The sequence below is a fragment of the Aspergillus pseudonomiae genome (assembly GCF_009193645.1).
Source record: "Aspergillus pseudonomiae strain CBS 119388 unplaced genomic scaffold BDV37scaffold_3, whole genome shotgun sequence".
Taxonomy (NCBI): domain Eukaryota; kingdom Fungi; phylum Ascomycota; class Eurotiomycetes; order Eurotiales; family Aspergillaceae; genus Aspergillus; species Aspergillus pseudonomiae.
Genome location: NW_022475995.1, coordinates 213856 through 238022, shown reverse-complemented (window position 1 = coordinate 238022; position 24167 = coordinate 213856). Strand labels below are relative to the sequence as shown.

Sequence of the window (24167 nt, the reverse complement as noted above, 5' to 3'; positions counted from 1 at the left end):
GACATATTCTGCCCATAAGGCGAAATTTCGTTAGCAGATTATTTTCCTCCTTCTGCTTTGAGCGCGCACTGGCCAAGACTTCGAGTCAATGATCTTACGATACTTTATCATGCCTCTTCTTGGCAACGCGATCCATAGAACATTGGCTAAGGTTTGGTTAGCTAATAGATCCATTTAGTCAAAGAACGGTCGCCTTAGATAGCAATTGGGATTTTCACTTACTCATTAGGCCATTAGACTTATTTCGTGGCATATTCTACGGCCTGGTTATTAACCTGATCATTAATCCTGCAATGCACATCCCGCATCAACGTTCGTTGGGATCAGTAATCATTCTATGGTTTCTTGATTACATGTTTTCGGTACATATTATGTTTAGTCTGTGGTCTATGTGAGTTCCAAAAGTAGAATATCCTGGGATCAAAAACAAATGTATGTGTACATATATGCAGTGAGAGAGATCACTACCAAACCAACCACACAATGATAGCAATCCATGCAACACCCACCAGCAATGTTATAATCCAAGCGCCCGCTCGATCACCGCTTGTAATCTTGCGAGGCGGCTCATCCTTCCTCGATCTTCCTCCGGTCCCTGCATTTGGGTCACTTTTGCTCTCGCCTCCAGTTGTAGAAGTCACAGGCTGCTCATCCGACTGAAGCATGAGATTTGCAGTAAAAATGCTCAGGGAGCTCATCTGGGTCTCCAAACTATTCTTCCCATCCCACTTATCCTCGTACCATCGGACCCCACATTCGGTCCCATCCTCGCCCCCGGAACACTGCCTCGCTGCGGCTTCCGCCGACCCTTGCAATCGGGGGGTAATCCGCTCCGCGGTGGATGGAACCAGCGTGGCTGTGTAGGCCATCCAAATGGACAGGAACCCTTTGAAACACATCTGATTCCTGTCACAGGTCTCGATTGTCTCGCAGGATACCTCGGACAGGACGGTACCATTGTTATACATCGGCGGGAAGAAAATTCGGAGGGAGGCGTTGAGTAATCCATCGACGGCGTCGAGCCATTTCGGGTCTCCATTTGTCTTTGCGACATAGTGTTAGCGCGGCTCGTACCTCATATCGTCTTGAAGCAGGAACCACTTACAAAGTTGTACATATATGCCGCCCCGCTAAGCAACGTCCCGTAGTTGTATGTCCACTGCTCGTTGCCATTCGTCGTACACTCGTTAGTCACAGACGTCGTATCGGCAACATTCCACGTCTTTGTGTCCAGCAGTGGGCTGCTAGCCATCCAGTCCCAGATCTTGGTTGCCCAGTCGGCATACTTCTGGTCCCCTGTGTACCGAGCCAAGCGGGCTGCTATCTGGAACAACCCGCCATTTGAAATCGTGTTCTTGAGGTCATACCCGGGCAGCCATGAGTGGATCTGCCATCGCAGACCACCATGGCAGGTTTCCATTTCCCAGCGCGGGATTTGGTTGTTGAAAACACCTTGCACGAGGGACAGCCACGATGGGCCATCGGAGACATCGGGGTATTTAGTCTCTGCACAGGTCATGGCCGCGAGGCCCCAGAACATCTGGTCATCGTTGCCCTGTGGTATCGATATGAGATCATTAGCATTCGGTCAGTATGTCCCAGGGGAGGGGGTATCGGAAGGGCCACGGACCAGGTATGCAGTGCTGTTGGCAGGTAGGTAATCATGATCATCTCCGGCCTGCCATTGAAGCCCTTGCGTCGTAATGTCGTTGTGAGAGGAATCGCCGCTAACACGCCAGTATTGCACCAGTGTCATGAACATCGCGCCCGCTTCCCACCACGTGTTATCCAGTGTTCCTGGGGTCTGGCCGGGTTCGTTGCCATGATAATACTTCAGCATTCCGCGGGCTGCGGTACTCGCTGCCTCTTTCAGGGATGCTATATCTTTTGCATGAGTGGGATAATAGTGCGGTAGGGGTATACGGAGTGCAAAGCCACTCACCGCTATCATGGATATCTAGTGAGAGAGCCGTGGTCGGTGTGCCAAACAGCACCAACCACAGCGAGAGAAATCGCGCAAAAAGCTGAAATAGCCTCATAGTGTGGGCTGGTGAATAGATTCGAGAGCAAAAGCCGCCAGAATTAACATTTATGGGAAATAGAAGAGTAGAGGGCGCTAGGAATAGGGGAATTCTGAAACGAAGAGCAAGAAACACCCAACAAACGTATTCTTCCGTGCCTTGAAATCGTTGCTCCTATTTCCGGACACACGGGATGGGGGGCAGGTAAGTTTCTATCGGGGCAGTGGACTCTAGAAAAGTCCCCACCAGTCACGAAGTCCTTACGGTGTGCTTTGCATGGCACGCGAGAAAGGCCATGCGACGTGCATATCGGACAATACTCCTGCTCGCAGTACGTTTCTTGATTCCTAGACAGGTAGGGTTCTGTTGCCACTCCCATATACACCACGTACGCAATATCTCTTCGCGGAGCTCTTATGTTCGAGAGCCTTATAATAAAACTAGGGGGACAACGTGCTGCAACACGAAAGTCAAGGCTACAAGTGGAACACGCTATCCACCTCGCGGTCCATTCAGTCAAGGGCCTATAAAAGCTAGATCCCCTCCCTAGAGAAAAATGAAGAGGAATCACCGTGCCCTGGTAAGGTAGTAGACATAGCCACAACAGGGGATGGTCCTTTAAAAGTGGATATCGCGCAGTATAGGAGATATCAACATAGACACCCTGGATGTATCAAGATATTCGTACTTTAGTAACTGCTGATCTGTTTGATAGGGAATATTACAGTATCCCAGTTACGACAGAGGTTCCATGTGGATATGTCTCAGTCATATGAAGTCGGGAGCCATAGAGAACAAGAGTAGCCCACACACAGAATATCGCGCGAATTAAATACGAGAAGGCGCATGCTGGTAGGTTACATTGAAGCATTAAAAGGATTTGCCCGACAGGTCAAGACGGACGCTTGGCGAAGGCCACTGAACGATTATTGACGCTTGATGGGCTTCTGTCCCATCGCTATAGCAATACCTAATGTGTCTTTACATTCTAAGTGCCTGGCAGTTGAAATAGTGGGAGTAAATACTAGACGTTATTCGTCAATTCTACTATGTTGGGTTCTAGTATCTGAAATGGACATTTTTGTTAAACATATCTGACAGCGTAACACTACGTCCACGACTGGTGTGGGGATCCCAGTGAGTAGTACGGTTCTGGGGGTTGAGTAGCGAAGCATGATTGCACAAGGCTTTCCCACATAACACTATGGTGCCCCGGGTAGTCTATTATGAAGTTTCATCAGATATAGGGGCGATGCAGAGGTCAGTTTCGCCGACTAATTGCTGTCTGGTACCATTATGTTTAAAGTTACCATCTTCCATAATTCAAGTGCTATTCGCGATGTATCTGGTTAATAGAAGAAGGAAGATCTATCTAGTTCTTGCCGCTGCCTTTTTTATTCTTCAGACTTTCTATTTACGCTCAATCCTATCTACACGAGCTGCAAGCAAGGTTCACAACCTGAAGTACTTCACAGTATGTGAGCCATATGCCTGGAAATTCAGCAAATTTTCTGATCTAACCTGCCATTCCATTGAACTAGTGGGAAACACCAGACTTCGCGTACTTCAACAATCAGTTCATACTACACCTCGCCTCGGCCGTCCATAACCCCCTTCCCTCCCGCAAGCTCCTTTCCCCAGGCATCACCTGTCCCGCCATACGCGGCGTACAAGAGGCAAAGGTGATCCCCGTCACTGACGTTTTCGACGAACATGGTCTCCAGTCCTTGGGCTACGAGACAGATCTCCAACGGTGGCCAGATCCTGCCGCCAAAGCAGCTTCCACTGAACGCGTGGATTACTATGCCGATATCGCGGAAGGGCCAAGCCAAATCATCGAAGCCAGAGCGCCTACTGAATCCTACTGGCAGTGGAGCGCCATTCGGTTCGTTCTCGAAGGCTTCGTCCTTCCCTGGACACCGAATCAATGGCGTTCTACGGCCCGTCGCTTTCAGCTTACCCGCCCACTGCAACAGTGCGTGGACAGCGTCCTCCCTGACCTCGTTCCACACGCCATAGCGATGCATTTGCGTATGTGGCCGTCCGACCTGTCTTTCGGTCAAAACGACGCCTGCTACCACGGCCAGGTCCCCGTCCTCAAGCATATCTTTTCTAAATGTGATTGGACGGGATCATATTTGTACAACAACGTTCTACGCGTCCAGAAAAGCGATACGCAGCCCGTCATAATCGCGACCGACAACAGGGACCATCCCGCAATAGTTGATCTTGTCCGCCGCCTTGGGCCTAGAGCACATTTCATGGAGATGACAGAGACATGTACAACCGCTATCCGAGACTCCCATCCTTCTAACGAGACACAATGGCGCATAGCCACATACTGGCCTATCGTCGAGGCCGCTGTTATGGTCCGGACGGAGTCTTTCATCGGCTCTTTCTGGTCGACGTTTTCCCAGCTGATTGCTATTCGCCGCCATAGAATACATCGAACATTCTTCGTTCAGAATCGTCTGCAGGAGTTTGTTTGGGGGAATCGGTGGATAATAGTACTGGCACTTGTTGGGGCTCTGGGATTGAGTGTGGTTAGAACTTCGCGTCGGTTTCGATGATTATATTGGTGTATATATACTATTTGATGGGACATTTAGTTCGAGTTTACATTACTCTTCAAGATTGAAATACGTTCCGGTGGGCGTTACTATTTTATCGCCCTGGCACGTACCGGTTCTCGTGTCTAGTCACTGCCCTACTTAGCTGACAGGTATCATTCCACGAGGGCTACAAAATACACTACTGGGCGTCGCGAAAGACTCTGCAGAAGTTCACTCGGAGTATTATCTTGGAGTGATACTTGTCAGTGGTGCATGCCCAGCTCACTTAGGAGGTGACTTAGTTGCAGCTATGGTGAGGTTGGTTTCCTCCTTTCCTTGACATATCGTATTTTAAGTGCCCGTCATTACCATCAAGGACGTAGTATCCTAGATTTAATACCACTAGATAAGATTGAGTTAGGTAGGGCTAACGGGGAGGGTGCCGGCTTTCCGTAACGCCAAGCCGGTGCGAAACTATATTTGATCCTTTCATTCAATACCGTCATCGGCTGTAACCGATAGGGTAGCCATTTACATACATGACGAGACATCGGATATCCCGACAGTGTTCTATCATCCTGTGAGCGTGCTACACCTCTGCTGTATACACATAGGAAAGTTGCTGCCTGTTAGAGAAACATACCTGTCTCTGAAGACACCCTGAATTATCTGAAGAGCTATCTGCGTCAGATTTCTACAGTATTCTAACCAGATCGGGGTAATCATTTGTAGAAAGCAGAAGAATAGGGTTAGAAATATATATCTATACAGAAGACTTAGCGAACGATTATCTTATAACTACGATTCAAATAGTAACAGTAATAATTGCTCTCTGACCAAGTTGCTTTACAGTCAAGACTCTATTTCACATATTCTACGACCCAAAGATACTTGTTCAGTTGACTTGAACGTCAATATGTTTTCCATAACTCATTCTTGGCGAGAGACGGAAGTCAAAGTAGACCTAAACTAGCATGCATTCTTCAATCAAAAAAAGGAGCTGCCAATCACCAATTCAAGGTGCTGTAGTGTAGTGGTCATCATGCTTCGTTGTGGTAATTTCCGCAATCCCGAATCGACCTGGGTTCGATTCCCAGCAGCGCCAATGGCGTTAGATGACTTGATTGGTTTCTCTTTTTGTTTTTTTTTTCTTCTTCGGCGAACATGAAAGAACTCATGGTTTATTTGGCTTTGTGACATTCTGCGTCTTCCTTCCCTCCACTTTAGCGTCCAAAAAATACCATTCTCGATACCCCTTTCTCTGCACCCCGGTCATGCTGTGAACTGTTCTAGATTCCATGTATCCCTGCATAATGGACACCAACATCCCTCGATCATACAACACGGACAGTAGTGTATGCGTGCCCTTTTGGACCTTCCCCAGTTTCGCTCCACGGCCGGGGCAGAAATATGCGCCCAAAGAGAAACCATCTCAAGTGACCAGTAGAGCTCTTCATCGTCCGTAGTATTCAGGACGGAGATATGCAAATTGCGGTTTGCGAGACGGGACTTAAGGAACAGAACATCAACATCTAACCCAAACTCTTGAGTATAGGTAGTAGTTGGGCTCGCAGCAATGACAACGGGATAACCGAACAGTGCAGTGCAGCAGCGATATAGGCTAGACCGGATGGGTACCGGTCGCAAAGGCGCTGGTTCAAAAGCATAGCCGTCTCTTGCCTTGCAATATGAAAGCGAGACCGTCCCCGGGATTGGCTCGCGGAAGACAGAGCAAAGCCACATCATCATGGGATGGAATCCAGGTATGTCTTGTGGGAGTACCACCGTAATCGTGGCCGATTCTTCCGGTGTTGCGATGAATCTGATGATATCAGATGCTGTACGGGATCGTTAGATTCTGCAGGTGTCACGGTGTTCTTAGAAGATCAGGGAGTCCATACCGTATGTAGTCCAGGGGTTATGTATAGCTGAGTCGATTACATCCAAAAGCTCTCGCGCAGTCGGTCCAAATGCTTGGGAAACATAATCTTTACAGCTATGTACCTCCACATAACACCCGGTTACAGTGAAGGTGTATCTACGGTCTATATCGAAATGAGGCCCCTCCAACCGGTAAGAATAGGCCTTCCAGCCGGGTGGAGGGCTAAGTCTCGCGAGAGCCAGCCCTGCTCCGTAGTTAGTTCTCATTCTACTTTAAGGCCGTGCGTTGCTAAATATAGACTTGAGGTATTCGCACGGTCGGGGGAAGAGGGGTAAAAATGAAAGGAAACATACCAAATTTGCAGAGCTCAAGCTGCCTTTCATAGGCAAGGTAGTTATCCTCGTATGGTGGGGGAGGCTCTGAAGTATCAGCAGCTTCTTCAGGTTCTAGTGTTCCTGGCATAGTATGATCCAGAGGGCTTAGAGATGACGTTCCAACATTTGGCAGATCTTGCCATCCCAACTGCTGAGAGCCAGGTGGGGGACTCAACGGAGCATCTTGTAATTGAAAAAGGTCGTCTACGCTCGTCGGCGCTTCAGATTCCAAGTCATACTGTTGAGGGGGCGTAGTTTCACCGGTGGGTGGAGTGTGCTCCTCCACGGGAGACCCTGATGTTGATGGAGACATGCTTCCGGCGTTCATTTCGAGAGCCCTTCAGATTACTCTTTGTCAGAGAAGGGGTGGGAGGATGAGTAAAGAGAGGAACAATGACAATGACAACGATAATGACAAGGGAAACCGAACGTATTAGTAGCGTTCGGGGACAAAGCTTTGAGGTATTGATTAATGAGCCCGCGATTCGGATCTGGTGTGGATGATGCGAAAAGGTTGGACTCTTAACGTCCTAGATGTCTACCATTGCACACTTTATATTGTTGCACTAGGAGAGATATTACCTCTACGAAGCTACAAGCTTCTTGAAAAATCCAGGGCCAGCGCACCCTGCCTTTGTATGTGACCGGCAATTGCTCTTACATATGTATCCTCTTATGGTTATGAGCCGACATGAACCACTGTTGATCGCGGAACATACCTTGGGAACTACCTGGCAAGGCTCTTTCCTTTGTGTTCCGCCGGTACATACATTGATTAGTTTCAAACCGCCGGAAATAGGCACAGTCATCATAGATAAGTGGCGATGCCTGGAACTTGGCTAGTGGTATGATCGGACATACCCCACGGCACATCCTGGACTGTGCATTTGACCGGCGAAAGCGCTCTTCCCCGTATTTCTCCTATCTTGAAGATCCATAATATATCTACGAAAGGAGGCAACTACAGCCACTATACGATTTGACGTGGCCACAGCATTGTTAGAATATAACCGGATTCATACGAAGAGACAAATATCGAAATTGCTACCCCTTTGGCTACTACCATCACTAGTGCTAAGGTTCCTATCACTAACTGATAATAAATGACTCGACAAGGTTTGCAAGACCAATACTTAACCACTCAAACAAAAGCGATCTAGATGAAACGAACAAACAACTGAAGTTAGAGAAGCCCCCATAACGGCGCCTATAGTGCAAATCGTGGAAGATACATTGCCTGTAGGTCCAATTCTAAAAGTAGGGAAAAAGTCATAAGAGCATTGGTAACTGCACAAGATTTGTTCTCGGTAGAGATTATGATGTGTGAGGGCGGTATTTACACACCAATACGCGTTTTTCGTCTATAAGTTCTGTGGCTTGTCGGTTTGGATCTTTGAGGTCTCGACCCGGCCAATCCGGTAGCTCTGCAATACAATTGAGAACTCTAGTATTCTCGCACTGCTCAACTTGACCTTTATGAAAGCGCCAGATGATGTCTTTGGTACCCACTGAATACCGTAGCGGGATCAGCGTGCCATGGGTGCCCTCAAAAAGAATGCCACCGTGGAAATCTCTGAGACGGTTGCATCCTGTGCGCGCTTTCAGATCACCAAAGGCCATGTTCAGGTAAAAGAAGCGCACTTGCGGAACACCTGTGTTTTGCTCACAAGCTATCACGGCATTCCCAAAGAGCTCCTGGCAGAACTCAATAATAGTCCTATTTGTCAAGGGCGACAAAGGCTTCAATGTGAAGATATTTCCATCTGATGCGTGACTTCCATATGAGAAGCAAGGTAGGCCAGTCGGTGGTCGGAACGTCAAGCAAATCCATTTCATTGTTTGATGTAACTCTTCCATTGGACCACTGTCGACCGTCAGGGTGATATTGGATGATGAAGGGCGAATGTATATATATGGAAGCACTATTGAAGAGAGTAGTGAGTGAAATATTGGAGTTTTACTAATCATTGAAGCAACTCACCATATACATACTGGCTGTCGTGACCTGATGTCTTTATAATGTACTCAAGGAGTTTCATGAAATAAACTGTACTTTTTGATCCACCAAGCCGCGATTTGCAGTCTTCTACCCTCACAATATTTCCGCTCTTAGTCAGGGTTATTTTGTCTAGTGCACTGGACCAATCAACCCCGGATCTTAAGACCTCCCAGTCATATGTGCATGTTGTATACGGATGGTTGGTCTCCCGGGAAGCTGCTCTCAGATTTGCCTGTTCTGCGCATTTGTTATTCTCCGGTAATACTGATAATCAAGGGATTAGGGACAGAAAAGCGAGAGGAATAGATAGTAAGGACCCAAGAAATATAAATACCATCTGTATCGAGGTTGATATCTTCGTGACCGCACACTTTATCCCCTGCACCACGCGAGACGACTCGGACCGTGACCACTTCTTGTTCCGGTGTATAGCTATTCATTAGGACTGCTGATACGCCACCTCTCAACTCACCATTAGCCGTCCGGATGTCCTCGATAGTATAGATACGTTCCTTTGGCATTGGTGCTTGATTTTGGATCACCTCTCTAACGAAGCCTGGATCCATGTCGCATGTGTCTGTATAAAAGATAGCTATTGAAGTGGGGAACTACCTGGGGAAGGATCAAAAGATAACGTTGTAAATCAAGCACAGGAGATTTGTATAGGATGACAGATCCACGGGATGTTATATAGTCCAGCGCGACACCCGTTTACTCTGCTGCTCAGACGTTGTTTGTGTGATTGAAACTGCCAGGATTATTTCAGCAGTTGACCTCGATTATGTTAAGTCTTTCTTTTGGCAATCATAATATCCTTGGGAAATGTCATTATTTTGCATTATGTCTCTCTGTTTGGCTCCTTTATACCGCTAACTCTCTTTCTTATAATTCGAAACTCTGGTGTGGAGCCGTCCTGGCATTGTGTAGATACGCCGTGAAGATGATACATACAAAGAGCCAGCCAGACAATACCCCAGGCATTGTTTCTAGGACACGGTAAATTACCGGTATATGCTTAGGGCTGACACTAGAGAATACCGACCTTTGATAGGGAAACATTCCCCAGATTTAAGATGAGCGAGGTATATTCGAGTATTGGAATCTTTGGAGAAAGCCATGTACGTTGAAAAAGACAACACATGGTCTGTTTCACAACACTCTATGTGTTCATTGCATGTCTGTTGATTTGCATTGAATTACAACTAGCCCTTTGTCCTGTACCTCTTGGTCTGAAAGGACTCAAAGTGTTTCATATCGTTTGTTAATTTATTGTGGTGCCAAGTCGACAGGAACAACTAAATGAAATACCAAAGTATACCCATAAGAATGCATTGATGAGAATAGTCAATGAACAGTACCCTGACTTTCACTATAGTCGATTCTTTGTCCATATGTGGCACCTTAAGATGGAGAATATCCACATGGCAGAAAACAAAGTTGAATTCACTCCCCCATTACATGGCGTGGTGGTCAGTTCGTAGTCAACCAGGGTACTTATGACGATACCTCCACATTGTATAGATTGCAAGCTAGAACCACCTTTCTGCCATGAAGTCATAAGTACCATATTTCAGTGGCAAGAGAGTAGCACATAGGTACGACCGTCAAGCTATAAAAGAATATTTGTGATCAGCAAGCAACAGGCACATAGTTCTGTACAGGTAGAGTGTCTGATGCCGAGTGCAAGACACGGGAAAATAACGAACTGCCCGCCAACTAGAGACGCCCTTGTGTAATATTGCTCAGTACCAATTTCGAAGTGCAACCAAAGGGAGGAAAAAGTAGCGGAATCGTTGGAGGGTCAATTCGCCGTGACACGTCAAACTGGCTGCACAAAATGCGGGGAGTCTCACGTGCTATGCAGGATATAAACCCAGTTAAAGCCATGCAGAATCAGAGAGCTACTCACCAACAGAACAAGGGTTTCTCATAGACTCTCGAAGTAGTTCGTAATGGAAAAATACGTGTTTCCCACAAAGCCCAAGGCTAACCTGAAAGCGATAATCTCTGGTCCCAAATATCGATTTACTGTTCTTACAGATCGTTTGCTGCGTTTTGAATGGGCCGAAGATGGCCAGTTTGAAGATCGAGCTTCCACTTTTGCCATCAACCGTGACCTTCCAGTACCAGAGTTTAGGATAATTGACAACGACGGGTTAGAAATCATCACGGAGCACTTTCACTTGAGCTATGATAAGAAGAGATTCAGCCCCAATGGGATGGTTGCTCATCTGAGCGCGAAAACGACCAAGTACGGAACCGAATGGCGATTTGGAACTCCGTCTACGCTCAACTTAGGAGGAACAGCAAGGACATTAGATCTATGCGATGGCCGATGTGATATGGGAGATGGAGTCCTGTCGAAAGCAGGCTTCGCTGTGATCGATGACTCCGAGTCCATGCTCTTTGATGGACAGGGCTTTGTCGCGAGCCGGCCAGCCGGAGACCGGGTAGATGGATACCTCTTCGCCTACGGTCGCGATTATAAGGCAGCGATAAAAGCATTTTATGCTGTATCTGGCAAACAGCCAGTCGTACCTCGATACGCTTTAGGCAACTGGTGGAGTCGGTACTATCCGTATCGACAGGAGGAGTATCTCCAGCTCATGGATAGGTTCCACGACCTGGAGATCCCGATGTCTGTAGCCGTTCTCGACATGGATTGGCATTTAGTGTCAGACGAGCGAGTGCCACACGCTGGCTGGACGGGTTATACATGGAATAAAGAGCTGTTTCCCGACCCGGCATTGTTCGCCCGTGAACTCCACAAGCGCAACCTGAAGATAACGTTGAATGACCATCCCCACGATGGGATTCACTCCCACGAGGATTCTTACGAGGAGATGGCAAAGTTCCTGGGTCATGACACGAAACACAAAACCCCGATACTGTTTGATTCAACCGACCCGAAGTTCATGGATGCTTACCTCAATATTCTTCACCGAAACCTTGAAGCTGTAGCATGCGACTTTTGGTGGATTGATTGGCAACAGGGGCCGTACTCAAAAATCCCTGGAATTGACCCCTTGTGGATGCTGAATCATTTCGCTTATCTCGATCATGGACGGGATGGCAAGATCCCGCTCATCCTCTCCCGATATGCTGGCCCCGGAAGTCACCGATATCCCCTTGGGTTCTCCGGAGACACGGTGGTGACCTGGGCCTCACTCGAATTTCAACCAGAGTTTACGGCGACTGCATCGAATATTGGGTACGGGTGGTGGAGCCACGATATTGGCGGCCACATTCACGGTGGCCGTGACGACGAGCTTGTCACCCGATGGGTGCAGCTGGGAGTCTTTTCACCCATCATGCGGCTACATTCAACATCATCACGGTGGATGTCTAAAGAGCCATGGCTCTATCGCACCGAGTGCGGGTCTGTTATGTCGAAATTTTTGAACTTCCGGCACAGACTGGTGCCATTCCTCTATACACGGAACCTGATCGGCGCAGACGAGGACGAGCCCCTTGTACAGCCCATGTACTGGGAGTACCCAGGGCGTGAAGAAGCCTACTCCGTGACAAACCAATTCTTTTTCGGGTCTGAGCTGGTAGTCGCTCCAATTGTGCAGCCACGGGACAAGCGGACTAATCTGGCATCGGTGAAAGCCTGGCTGCCGCCCCGTGGATTACACGTTGATATCTTCACTGGTACAGTTTACGACGGGGATCGCGCATTAACCTTATATCGCAAATTGGAGGACTACCCTGTTCTGGCCCACGAGGGATCAATTATCCCCCTGGACGCTTCCTCACAGAACGGCTGCCTCAACCCGGATGCCTTCGAAGTTCTTATCCTGGTTGGCAAAGATGGTTATACGGAGGTGCTCGAAGATAGCCGTGACAATAGACAGCAAGAGAGTGCTGGTGCGGTCGAAAGGCAGGTCTCCACCGTCCGGTATATACAGACAGACGGTAGACTTACTGCCGAGGTCACCGGAAGACTGTGGACATTCAACTTCCTTGCCTTTACCTCTGTGCCAAAAAGCCTCAGGGTATTGATTAATGGATTTGACCGAACCGATGATGCCACTGTATGGCTCGAGTGTTATCCGCAAAGACCCGGCTTACATGTCAAGTGTCCGTCCACGCCTAATGAAACTTACTATATCACTATCGAACTGGGGCCAAGCCCCCAAGTCGGCGTCATAGACCACATTCCACGTCTCGGGGAATTGATTAGGGACTATCAGATCGAGTTCCGGATGAAGAACATGTTGTGGGATGTGGTGGAGGGGTTTCAGGACCGGCCGCTCAATGTGACGATTGGACGCTTGACCGCGCTGGGGTATGACGAGGCGATTGTGGGACCCATTCTTGAGCTGCTCTTAGCAGATAGTCGATCGGTGAAAGTGTAGAGGGATGGTATTCTGAGGTTGCCAAGTTGACGGGGGTAAATACTATAATGAACAGCGCCCATTGGCCCGGGAAGTGCAATAGCACTAAGCTGAACTCGGCTAGTCTGTTTTCCCGTTTCGAGAGGACGGTGACGTCACTGCTATATCGGAAGCCTTAGACAGTAGAGCGATCTCAATCTCGCAATGATACTCTGAATACACGATATAGAAACATTTACATTTCATAGTCAAACGAGAAAACTCAACAGACAAAGTAGAGGAAGCAAGAGCATAGGCAGAATCATCGCTTCCCACCCATAATCCCATACCTCCAGCCCAAATACCCCAACACCCCCGACAAACTCCCCATGCCAGCACTAGCAAACGCATTCCTCCACCCCAGAGCCCGAAGCAGAACCAGAGAAGAAACCTCCTCATGGCCCGTCAATTGAAACATCCTCCCGTTCCGCCGCGCCATAACCACCAACCCCGTCAACCCCAGCACCGCCCCCGCAAACCCCCAGGTATCCACTTCCACCTGCCCCCGGTTCTCAAGCAGTCGCCAACTGCGATCCTGCCATTCGATCGGCTCCCATTTGGCCAGGTAGTACGGTAGCATAACGGCCATGGCTCCCAGACCTATGACGGCGCCGGTACCGGTTGACCGCATTAGAAGAGTAGCCGGGGTGGATCCTGGAGGCACAATGAATCTGGTGTAGAACTTGCTATTTAAGGTTGGTTGGTAGGCTAGCAGCCATACTCGGGCGAGCCCGGTGGTGCTTCCTAGCAATGCGCCGGCTTGGAAGCTGCGGTCGAGGACGTGGCCGGTGAGGATGAGTTTGGGGAAGGGTTGGTCTTCGGCGTATTCTGGGTGTGGCCAGAATGTGGATAGCATGGTGATATTTGTATGGGGATTGAGAGGAAGAAGAAGAAGAAGAAGGGGAGATATTGTCCGATATCTTAGAAATAAAGGGTGGATTGTGGTTATTTATTGTATGTGGGCTGAGGTAGAGTACTCCTAGTGCGGGGCATAGTATGGGTAGCTCGGCCAAACATGCATTCTTATGATCTAAACCATCGTAGAGATAGAGTCAGGTAATGCCCATGGTAGCAGTTTGGGTTATTATATTGCTACTTCGTATGGGAGGAGTGGAACCATGCTCTGTTTCTTACAGGAGGATGTAGTCGGAGAGGTCATCTGACAGCCGTGGTTTTCTAATCGGCCCGTCGGAATCTGCCCTCATAACAACTTAAACAATGTTCCATTCTTGACGCTTACATGAAAAGCACCTGCATCACGGAAAGTACAGGAGGAAAGAAGAGGGAGAACAGACAAGAAAGACACGCCTGACACTATGGGTACGCCAAGGATATTAATGATTATGCGATATGACAGAAAACATAGGCAGCCATAGCCAAGAAGTGCCCCAGAAAGACCAGAAAGACTAGAAAGAATGACTATTAAGCCAGCAATCCAAACACTTCCAACAACACGTTAGTCTTCACCGGCGGGGGCCTCTTCGAAAGCCCCATCAAATGATAAACTGCCATCTGAGCACCACGCACGCTATATTCCATGCTGAAAGTCGTATCGTGCGGGATCTCCACGAACTGACCCACGAACGCCATATTCGTGGTATTATGGGGAATTACCTCCGGACGGTCAAAGTGAGATCGTTTAAGCAATGATGCCGTGGCCAGTGGGAAGATGCAGGGGATAGTAGTGGCGGTGGAGTGAATGTTTTCCGAAGGGTTACCCAAGTGGCCAAGCAGCTCTGTCAGTATCTCTGCCCCGCTGCAATCCTGCATCGCCTTCTGCACAAAATTTCCCGGCCTCTCAGGCTCTGTGCCGTATCCCCAGACAACGTGAACGTTGTCCGGCTGGTTAGCGAAGACGGGCTGACTAGGCACGCTGAGACTCAAGTTCCAGTTGCTGCCAACGAAGGATACCAAGGCAGCGGAGCCCGGTGGGTTATGAGTTATACCTTGATAGACATCGAGGAATGGGGAATCTTTCAAAGTGATAGTGAATGTTTCGACCTTGGAATCTTTAATATAAGATCGGAAGGGCTCGGGATCACCGAATTTTCTGGTAGACATCTTAGAAACCTTGTTCCATAAGGCCCAGTCCTCCATGACGGTAAGCTCTGGAGATGTCTCCCATGTGGGTGGTGCATTGTTGGATCCGACCACGGATCCCGAACTGATTGAGCCAAGCGTGACGATGACAATGTCCATGGGGTCAATCGTCACGAGCGACGGGCTGTTATCATCGTGTACGAGTTTGATTTCAGAAATGGTCGTGGGGTCGCCCTCTGGGTACATGACCAGATCAGTTACTTTAGCGTTGAAGCGGAAGTCGACGCCCTCCTTCTCGAGATACGAAGCCAAGGGTAGAATGACGGATTCATGGAGAGTGTACTGGGAGCGGTCCAAAGCGCTGACGTTATTGAAGTCTTTGATCTTTTCAAGGTATTTGCGTATGTGCCTCTGGAACTCGACGGCTCCATGTTCGGGTTTCAATGCGAAGCTATGAGGAGTTAATATAGCTAAGTCAGTGAAACGAGAAAGGTAGGGCCGGCTCACGTTGTAGACCACAGCGCCCAGAACTTTGAATTAAAGAAGGTCCCATCAAAAAGATCTTTGATAGTCTTGTCGGCGACCGCTTTCTCACCTTCAACCATGAGCTTAATGAGATCCCATCGGTGTTTGATACCCAAATGGAACTGCCGGTCATCAACCCTTTCGGGGCCCGTCGCGGGGTTTTCTAGGAGCCGAGTTGGCGCAGCGGGCTTAAACTGTTCCGTCTTCTCAGAGGCTTGCACTGCATCCATGATGGATCGATCAGGGCTCGCGGGATCGGGCACGTACGATAGAAGGTCCTGGACACAGATGTCATGAAAGTATGGAAGACAGGCAGTACGTAGCAGATAGCCATTTTCTGCATCACCGGAGCTCTGCATCGCCCCGCCAGCGTGTTTATGCTCGTCCAGTAGATGGATATTCTTCGCTGGAACCTTGGCATCTATGATCAAGTGAGCAGCGGCTGCGAGCGACGCGATGCCGCCGCCAATCAGCCAGGCCTGTACATTGCCAGGGTCTCGTCGAGTGAAACTCTCTTTGTGGGGCATTTTGAGTGGATTTCTTCCCTGAGCGGCTGTCTTCATTGTAGCATTAAGAGCTGAGTCAGTGCAGCTATTGTATTAACATTACGTGGCACGAAGACTATATAGCCCTGGGGAGCTGTCATATGACGACCAGGCCTGAGAGCCGATACATCCATTGTGACATAGTAGGCTAGAGCACATTGGAATAAATAACCTCTAATGGATGCTTGCGTATACCATGTAGTGTGAGGCTTGACATTCCTTGGCCATGCCGCTGAAGGTCAGGAGACTACATGTCGGAGTTTCTATGGTTACCCACAATGAGACCCTTGGTACCATGGCTGATGCTGGAATATCGCCAAACCAAAAATAGTTTAATACTAGCACCTTTACATTTGATTTGCAACTCATGCTGTCGGCCGTAACCTTATAGGGTTGTAATTTATCAGAATTTCACGGAGCGATATCTCGTGCATAGTGCTCTCAGCGATCCCCCCCTTGGTTCCACCCACCGGCTCAAGTGGTGTGACAGACACCTACGCCATCTCAGATTAAATTAAACGGTAATATCATCATGATGCTGTAATGAAGATATTTAGCTGCTTTCACGATACTATGCACCAAAGATGACCTTCAATCACACCTGAACCAGACTTGATCCCCAAGTCTATATCCCGTTATGGTTGAACCACCTTGATGAATGTAAGCGAGCTACCTACCTTAACAATGGATAACAATTGGCTTCTAGTGCATAATCCTTGCTTGGCTTCCTGGCCAGGCCAGCTATGGTCTGGAGATTTTTATATTGAGAGCAACCATGCGAGAGGAAACATCATTTGGGATGCAACAGGGTCGTAACAAAAAAGGAATCCCAAACTCAATCCATTTAATTTTTTCCAAGGACCTTGCGATCTACTATAACTCGGATAGAAAATGCGGGATAGTGTCGGCAGTGTATTGATCGGAGTTGAAGGTGATAGTCTCCTGCGTAGGGGAGGATCTGTAGTATCCCGCGAAACTTGAGAAGCTGCTTAGACTCCACCATCGAGAAGGCCTGAAGGTTTAAAAGCGAAAGAACTAAGCAAACCAAAGAGTGTCTAATGGAACCGTGTATGGACTTTATCTTCACTTACGGAGTTGGGAAGGTGAAGTATCGCAGCTAGGTTTTATCTGAGACAAACCCATTTTTATTCCCCCTATCGCTTCATAGTCATTGTAGGATGCGCATAATCTATTTACAATAGTATGAAAACCAATGACAAACGCTCATTACCTCGTAACGGTGTACAAAGCTCAATTGGTACCCACGACTTCGTCCGGTTGAAGTTGAAAGCCGGGTTCACTCTGCACACAAGTCGAATTCCGAAACCTGTCATATACACAGTCCATCTGGAATGATCCGACATAAGTAACTTGTGTCCTGCCTTTCGGGCTGATGATATGTAGAGCATTAGTTATCGTGGTAAAGATGCAGCTGAGGTATAGTGTAAGGTACTCACCAAATAAAATTAGGCTCCACATAGGTGAGTGTTCCTTCGGTGCCATCCACTGTTAGGAAAAAGCGTCGTCCAAGTGATCGACAGTTGAAGGGCCCCCCGGGGATCGGTCGAGCAGGAACACTACCAGGGTCGGATGCGCCGCAGGTCAACGTGTCATTGTATGTTGGAGATTGCTGAGAGAATGTTGCTTCTACCGTATCTGGTGGACCACAGCCGGGACCGCCATGAATACCCGTTGGCAGGCAACCACCATCATCGCACCCGCAATTGTGAGTACTATTGTGCCAGATAAAGTTGGTGATAATAGCGGGTGGGATGTCACAGCCGACAGTGCCTTGGCTAGAAGCCAGCTGCGCAAGGGATAACAAAAAGGCCAAGAGGATATGCATGCCGATTGAGAAATGCATCTTGGAGTATATTCAGGAGGTATAGAACAAGCTAGAGTTGAGAGTTCTGGTATTTGATCAGTACTATGCTCAGTAGGGAGAAGGTCAGTATTTATATCTCAGTTGCGCGACGCTCTTCTCCTTTATCCCCTGGCCAACACATGTTTTTGTTACCCATTTCCTTTATGTTATTAGTCCTGCACTGCTACCGTTCATGTTGAGTGTCTTTCTTTGTCTTGCTTCGTGCGCCGGGATACCCATTCTGCTAGTGAGCCCAGAATTGGCGTTGGCGCAACCTGCCATGGAATCACATAAATCCGGTTCTAGATGGATCTGTTCGCCATTGCAATTGGTTATGTCTTGATCATGTCTTGTCGATGTTTGAAAGCAAACGGCGATCACATTGCCTTCAGATCTAGGTACTCAATTGCGTTGGTCCAAGGTCAAGTTATCACACTGCAGCTGGAATCTTATACTAAGAGTATAGTATAAGAGTTAAGAAACTCAGTAGTAGTATTTAATTGGATCGCACAGTGCCATAAACATGTGAATAAACCAAAACCGTGACTATACGATTGGGTTGTATGCAATGCGACATTGACGTAGCATAGGTTACATGTTCGCGTTGACAGGTTATGTCGGAGGCTGGGTGACCTAGCTCAAAGGCTCTCAAATGTATGAATGAATTCCTGCAAAATCTCCACACTTTCCGCCACTTTGGTGATGAACGGCGCGCAATGGCTGCTCTCGATTTCCCGCACATGCCATTGCTGACCGGTGCCCGATATCATGCCATACTGGGCGACCTTGGGGACCGCCAAATCGTCGGCGGTCACTACATATGCCAGCCTCCCGGTAAATGTGGGGTCCACCCATGCAGGGCTGGGCTGGGCTGAGAAAAAGGCGAGGCTGGCATGCGGCTTGATCACACTGCTTAGCGCCAGCGCCAGCTCCTCACTGACATCTGCAGCGAAGGTCTTCTCTGGCTGATCAGGCACATTGAGGCCAACAGAAGGCTATATTTCTCAGGTTAGATCCTGGATAATCACTATCGTCGAACTGCGAACAAACCTGATCCAATAGAATCCACGATGGTAGATTGCCACCTTGCGTCCCAGCACAACTGACGCCCTCGGGAACCAAAAATGCGCCCATACACACCAATCCCAACACCCCTCCTTTCTGCCCCTGTTTGACTCTCTCGGACTTTGAGAGCCCTGTGGCAGCGGCACCTCCCGGCATACTTGCGTATGAATGCATCACTAGCACCACATCGCGACCCTCGTCTTCCACAAGGGAGCACACCAGACGTCGGATACTCGCAGCGTCCGCCATACAATCCACCGCGGTCGGATCAGCTGGATTCAAAGATGGCAGCTCGGCTGTACGTGTTGAGAACCCCGCTGCCTGAACTGCTTCTAGGAAGGGCTTGTAGAACTCGGGAACAAGCCAGGCACCTGGCACGAGCACCACGGTTGGTTTCATGGCTAAAGTGACACAGTGACCAAGCTTTTGATAATAAAGATCCTCGCGTCGCAGGCAGAGTTAGGAGAAAGGGTTGTATTCATTGGAATGAGAGTGGTAGCATCAGAAGTTGGGGGCGAAAGTAGAGGTGCGATCATATGCTTTGTTATCACTGCGGGGCAAGTCTTTAACGTCTAAGCCACACTATAATTGTGGCCTTCTATATACCAACAAGATCCCTTTATCACCATGCTGAGTGGCCGTTTTAGGCTATACCTAAGCACTAATACGTAACGAATTTGGTTTTTGCCGGGTTTCGCACCGTCCCCTTTGTGAACTATCGAGACTAGCAGTTCTTAGGGGTTTCATTCGATTCACAATCGTGTCTTATTGACCGACGATGGGCTAGGGGAGACCGGAAAAGATAATTAGGCTAGAACAGTCTATCTAAACAAATTCCTGAGTATACCACATATCGATAGCAAGTGTGTGCCGTGGCAATGCTTGTACAATTATCCAGGCTGTTCTGTCGGTCCTACAGACCATTGTTTGCAACACCCCATAACTAGTCTCTCACTCATAGCACTTTACTGACATTCCGTACTCTGAAGCTATCTTGTTATAGGCCAACGGAATCAACTCAGAGCCTAACCTAGGACACAACTTATAGCACTGTTCACCAACTGTAGAAGCTCATCGGCGCACCCCGATATACAAACATGTCGAATCGAACTCCTGCTGTAGCCCCACCACTCCCAGCTACAACCATGAATGGCATCAAATGTTCCGCCTCGCCCACTGGATGGGCAATGGTACTGGCGGAATGTCTCCTCCACCCAAGCAGTTCCCTCTCCCTCTGCACTGGATCGGCAATGGTTGCTGCCGAGAGCAAGAAGTCCTCGAATTTGTCAGGCCCTTCGGGAATGGGCGTATTGGAGAAAAATGCGTTAGCTATTGCACGGAAATCATGATAGGAGCCCCCACTCCCGATCACGGCATATCCCGCATCCCGGAAGCATTCGACCGCCTGTCCCAGCTTGATGTTCTTCCGGGTCGAGTCTTCCTCATCTTGCCCTTTGAGGATCGACATCTGGACGATGGGAATATCACCCTGAGGCCGTAGCAGAGTCATCGGCACGTAAACAGAGTGATCAAACCCGCGTTGGTAATTCAAGATCGGTTTGAACCCGCAATCCCGGAGACGGTTCGCAACCTCGGCGGCCAACTTTGCGTTGCCAGATGCTGCATATTGGAACTCAAATGCAGCTGGTGGGAGCATGTCACGCATATCCTCGTAATCGTAATAGATCCCGGGATTGTTGGAGGCGGTGATTTGAGGCTCCTCTGTTTCCCAGTGAGCGGAAAACAGCAGGATGCCCTTCACACCGTCGAGCTTGCTCGCATGTTTGCGAACCACTTGGCGATAGGACTCTTGTTCCGGATCTAGGAGAGGGAAGGGACCAGTCCCGTGGGAGAGGAAGAGTGATGGAGCGCGAAAAACGGTTGGTGAGCCCATCTCAGTAGGCAAGGGAGCAGATCCAAATCATGGGAATAGAATGCACTCCATATATTTCTCAAGTCGGCCTACCGTGGAGGCCGTGTTTATATATCTTCGCCAAGGACGGCGGTCGCGCTTGAGAGGTCCGAGACTACCCTCGCTAGAGAACTCACTGTGGATCAGGCTATGGAGCAACTGGTCATCCTCGGAGAGGTTTCGTGTGAATGCCGACAAATTGTTTGGGCAATGTGGATTGCTACGATGCATAAGTTATATTATTTCTTCGATTTCCAGATCGGGACAGAGATGCCAAGGCGCTACTCCGACGCTAGCGGACTAGCGCCAGAATGTTAATTCTGCCAGGCGGTCAGTCTGCTTGACCTCAGTGATTGGGCTTGGGCAGGGCAGGGCAGGGCATGCATGCATCGTTCACTTCTTAGCTCCTCACTACATTACTATCAATAGCTATTCGCCGGGGATGCAGACAGTGACTCTTGCTTCAAATGCCTGCATTTTATGTGCCTCCCAAAAGCGCAAATGCGACAGGTTGACTCCAGCGTGTGGGCGTTGTGCTAAGTAGTGTTCACCCCGCATGCCACAAGACAGCGATACTGATGCAAAACAAGAAACAACGTTCCATGCCAGTATAGCTCCTGTGATGGTGGAATGCATGTGGGATATGATCGGAGCAATTCTAGGCTTGGTGGTGGAGAATCAAGTCGACTGTCCTTGGAACCACTTTGCTGGTCTCATCTGCCTGGGACCGATACACCCGCCATTGATCGGTATTGTACCTCGCATCTGTTCCACATACTTGATAGGTTCAGTTGCGAACTGGAAGATATTGTGGGCTGCCATTTCAAGTGTATCCATCCCTGGTTACCTATTATTCATCCCAGATCTCTGACACAACGGGTTCCATCTCTACGCCAGCGTCCGTCTGCCGAACTGGCATCTCTTGTGCTCAATATCTTGCTTTCCAACCCGCCAATCACTGCTTTCATGCTTGATTACACAGTAGTGCAAGACCTATATGAAAGCTGTAGATTTATATTCTCGCTTATTCAAACCTTTCGTCGCGACTCACTCTGTACCTTGCAGTCGGGCCTGTTGTTGGCGGTGTACGAACAGGGTAGTGGCCACCTTTCCAACGCGTATTTAACGCTTGCGACTTGCGCTAGCTTAGGCTACGCCGTTGGCCGGTATAAACTACCGAATATCAACACAAGCCATGGGGAAGAGAGCAAGCGTGTGTGGTGGGCGACTTATCTACTTGATCGGCTTGTGTATTACTCAGACAACACGGCAGACCGTATACCACTCACTCATTCCGCCCGTGTTGGTGATGTACTCCCTATCAACGATGATATATGGGGCGAGCATACTGATGCTGCGAGCTGGCTCTCAGGTGTTCCTAGACTTTCCGTTACACCAACTGAGATGCTTGGTTGTTTTGCGCAGCAAATTCAGGCCATGTCTCTTTTGGACAGAGTCGTAACCCTGGCACGAGATTGGCCGAATAGGGCTGGGAGATTGCTAGACGAAGATGTCTGGGAGCTTGATACAGCGATACAAAAGACATTACAGGACACCCTGAACATTTCTGGGGCCGACTGGGAGCCTCGTTACAGAGCTATTGTTCTCCTTCTGCTGTGCGTTTCTTACAAGATGTTCATGACTATCTGCTGAATCCTACAGGGCCCTACTTGAACTACACGAAACAGCGTCTGCATCTCTCCGCCACGAAAGTATCCCTCCAATGTTCCACGATGCGTCCATCGCTGCTATGGAAACGGCTCTCAATTTTACCCGTGACATTGTTTGTATGGACGACATCCTCAATGTCGAAAGGATGCCTTTGGCGGCCGTACTGTTGCTCTCAAAAGCGGGTGCAGTGGCAATAAACCTTGATTTTGAGCATAAATGTCATACAAACGTTCTAGAACCAGTCATAGGGTCTTTAGAACGCGCTAGCAAGCGTTGGGCAATTGCAGGTCAGTGAACCCGTGGGATGGATGCTTTCAAACTAACTCCGTAGGCCGATTTGTGAGAGAGCTTAACATGATGAGAAGCCAAGCACCTCGCTCAACCTCGAAACAATGATGAACGCCATAAAGTAATCTTGATCAAAAGGTTTGCCACTAGTGATTCGAGGGCTGGCCCCAAATATGAAGACGAACAAGAGAATCAGTCACATTGGCATTGTATGCAAAACCTACAATTGCGTCCAAGCCGTACGGAAGTCCCGGCGACGAAATAAAGTATTCAAAAGCTGGTAACTAATAGATCCTCAACCTTCTATGAGGCGTACGTCTGAAATACCCAAACCAATCAAATTTCCCGATTGCCAACAAAAAGAACCAGACAAGAAAGGTTCCACTGTCACGTCCATACGTGGCAGCTCATCTTCTATCCTGGGAGGATTTAGATGCACCATATTGAGACGGCTGTGTGTACCCCGCGCTCGATGGCTTGGACTGTGCCTGGCCTGCAACGTTCGCATTGCGACCTCCCGCAGCTTGGGCTCTCGCGGCAAAACCCTGGGAGGACATACCCCACCGGCGTGGGCCTGAACTGTGAGAGATTCTCCAAACCATCATATGCAGATGGGACGGACCTGTGAGGCTTGAATGCGTGATGCACCATCTGTACTCATTCGGTGAGCCATTGCGACTATTGATAATTTTGTAGATTCAAGGTAGATCGATGTGTTGATGAGATTGCTGGACTTTTAAACACCACTCAAGTTGCTTGCAATAAATTGATATTCAGTTTACACCTTCACACCTCTTATAAACCCGGATCTCTGGACTGACATCTTTCCTGTAGTTTGTTCACATGAAAACATTCTACATAATATGATGTTCACCCATTTGATTAAACTTCGTTGCTCCCCTGGACCATATCTCAGCAACTCACAAGAGAATCAGAATGGTGTTCCACGTATTTTTAACCTTCGGACCTTTCAGCTACTCTCTTACTTCGATGACTCCCTGCGATAAGACCTGTTCTAACCCGTCATGGCTCGAGCTCTCTCGTATGGTC

The 24167-nt window shown here is 48.6% G+C and overlaps 12 protein-coding genes and 1 non-coding gene across 13 annotated transcripts; 4 read left to right on the top strand and 9 right to left on the bottom strand.

The window, feature by feature from the left end:
* Window positions 1–464: 464 nt before the first annotated feature.
* On the bottom strand, window positions 465–2039 carry BDV37DRAFT_278155 (glycoside hydrolase family 76 protein; the record flags this gene model as incomplete). The annotated part of the gene is made up of 4 exons (XM_032085972.1): window positions 465–1043; window positions 1106–1555; window positions 1631–1878; window positions 1943–2039. The coding sequence occupies 4 exons, from the start codon at window positions 2037–2039 to the stop codon at window positions 465–467; spliced, it is 1374 nt and encodes a 457-aa protein (XP_031946505.1).
* A 1321-nt stretch (window positions 2040–3360) lies between these two features.
* On the top strand, window positions 3361–4591 carry BDV37DRAFT_278154 (uncharacterized protein; the record flags this gene model as incomplete). Its single annotated transcript, XM_032085971.1, has 2 exons — window positions 3361–3495; window positions 3563–4591. 2 exons carry the CDS (start codon window positions 3361–3363, stop codon window positions 4589–4591), a joined length of 1164 nt encoding a protein of 387 aa, XP_031946504.1.
* Window positions 4592–5592: 1001 nt separating this feature from the next.
* Window positions 5593–5678, top strand: BDV37DRAFT_t19. The gene has a single exon. It is a non-coding gene; the product is annotated as a tRNA-His (tRNA).
* A 167-nt stretch (window positions 5679–5845) lies between these two features.
* Window positions 5846–7157, bottom strand: BDV37DRAFT_278153 (uncharacterized protein; the record flags this gene model as incomplete). Its single annotated transcript, XM_032085970.1, has 3 exons — window positions 5846–6411; window positions 6475–6699; window positions 6809–7157. The coding sequence occupies 3 exons, from the start codon at window positions 7155–7157 to the stop codon at window positions 5846–5848; spliced, it is 1140 nt and encodes a 379-aa protein (XP_031946503.1).
* Window positions 7158–8143: 986 nt separating this feature from the next.
* Window positions 8144–8665, bottom strand: BDV37DRAFT_278152 (uncharacterized protein; the record flags this gene model as incomplete). The annotated part of the gene is made up of 1 exon (XM_032085969.1): window positions 8144–8665. The coding sequence occupies one exon, from the start codon at window positions 8663–8665 to the stop codon at window positions 8144–8146; it is 522 nt and encodes a 173-aa protein (XP_031946502.1).
* A 1008-nt stretch (window positions 8666–9673) lies between these two features.
* Window positions 9674–10285, bottom strand: BDV37DRAFT_236933 (uncharacterized protein). The gene has a single exon (XM_032080660.1). The coding sequence runs from the start codon at window positions 9885–9887 to the stop codon at window positions 9711–9713; it is 177 nt and encodes a 58-aa protein (XP_031946501.1). The 5' UTR covers window positions 9888–10285; the 3' UTR covers window positions 9674–9710.
* A 26-nt stretch (window positions 10286–10311) lies between these two features.
* On the top strand, window positions 10312–13566 carry BDV37DRAFT_236931 (putative alpha-xylosidase). The gene has a single exon (XM_032080659.1). The coding sequence runs from the start codon at window positions 10781–10783 to the stop codon at window positions 13187–13189; it is 2409 nt and encodes an 802-aa protein (XP_031946500.1). The 5' UTR covers window positions 10312–10780; the 3' UTR covers window positions 13190–13566.
* On the bottom strand, window positions 13470–14063 carry BDV37DRAFT_278150 (uncharacterized protein; the record flags this gene model as incomplete). Its single annotated transcript, XM_032085968.1, has 1 exon — window positions 13470–14063. One exon carries the CDS (start codon window positions 14061–14063, stop codon window positions 13470–13472), a length of 594 nt encoding a protein of 197 aa, XP_031946499.1.
* Window positions 14064–14436: 373 nt separating this feature from the next.
* BDV37DRAFT_293798 (oleate hydratase) lies at window positions 14437–16299 on the bottom strand (the record flags this gene model as incomplete). The annotated part of the gene is made up of 2 exons (XM_032089501.1): window positions 14437–15698; window positions 15755–16299. 2 exons carry the CDS (start codon window positions 16297–16299, stop codon window positions 14630–14632), a joined length of 1614 nt encoding a protein of 537 aa, XP_031946498.1. The 3' UTR covers window positions 14437–14629.
* Window positions 16300–17451: 1152 nt separating this feature from the next.
* On the bottom strand, window positions 17452–18334 carry BDV37DRAFT_109527 (uncharacterized protein). The gene is made up of 2 exons (XM_032078346.1): window positions 17775–18334; window positions 17452–17707 (listed from the first exon to the last, which is right to left on the bottom strand). The coding sequence occupies exons 1-2, from the start codon at window positions 18179–18181 to the stop codon at window positions 17569–17571; spliced, it is 546 nt and encodes a 181-aa protein (XP_031946497.1). The 5' UTR covers window positions 18182–18334; the 3' UTR covers window positions 17452–17568.
* A 401-nt stretch (window positions 18335–18735) lies between these two features.
* On the bottom strand, window positions 18736–19738 carry BDV37DRAFT_109525 (alpha/beta hydrolase). The gene is made up of 2 exons (XM_032078345.1): window positions 19232–19738; window positions 18736–19176 (listed from the first exon to the last, which is right to left on the bottom strand). Exons 1-2 carry the CDS (start codon window positions 19643–19645, stop codon window positions 18820–18822), a joined length of 771 nt encoding a protein of 256 aa, XP_031946496.1. The 5' UTR covers window positions 19646–19738; the 3' UTR covers window positions 18736–18819.
* Window positions 19739–20300: 562 nt separating this feature from the next.
* On the bottom strand, window positions 20301–21140 carry BDV37DRAFT_278146 (DODA-type extradiol aromatic ring-opening family dioxygenase; the record flags this gene model as incomplete). Its single annotated transcript, XM_032085967.1, has 1 exon — window positions 20301–21140. One exon carries the CDS (start codon window positions 21138–21140, stop codon window positions 20301–20303), a length of 840 nt encoding a protein of 279 aa, XP_031946495.1.
* A 574-nt stretch (window positions 21141–21714) lies between these two features.
* Window positions 21715–23225, top strand: BDV37DRAFT_278145 (fungal specific transcription factor domain-containing protein; the record flags this gene model as incomplete). Its single annotated transcript, XM_032085966.1, has 4 exons — window positions 21715–21987; window positions 22056–22774; window positions 22821–23116; window positions 23161–23225. 4 exons carry the CDS (start codon window positions 21715–21717, stop codon window positions 23223–23225), a joined length of 1353 nt encoding a protein of 450 aa, XP_031946494.1.
* Window positions 23226–24167: the final 942 nt, after the last annotated feature.

Coding starts and splice junctions, on each gene's coding strand:
- BDV37DRAFT_236933 (XM_032080660.1), bottom strand. CDS start 9,887: ATGTTTCCCTATCAAAGGTCGGTATTCTCTAGTGTCAGCCCTAAGCAT.
- BDV37DRAFT_236931 (XM_032080659.1), top strand. CDS start 10,781: ATGGAAAAATACGTGTTTCCCACAAAGCCCAAGGCTAACCTGAAAGCG.
- BDV37DRAFT_109527 (XM_032078346.1), bottom strand. CDS start 18,181: ATGCATTTCTCAATCGGCATGCATATCCTCTTGGCCTTTTTGTTATCC. Junction 17,708..17,774: donor GTGGAGCCTAATTTTATTTG/GTGAGTACCTTA, acceptor ACATATCATCAG/CCCGAAAGGCAGGACACAAG.
- BDV37DRAFT_109525 (XM_032078345.1), bottom strand. CDS start 19,645: ATGAAACCAACCGTGGTGCTCGTGCCAGGTGCCTGGCTTGTTCCCGAG. Junction 19,177..19,231: donor CGTGGATTCTATTGGATCAG/GTTTGTTCGCAG, acceptor TGAGAAATATAG/CCTTCTGTTGGCCTCAATGT.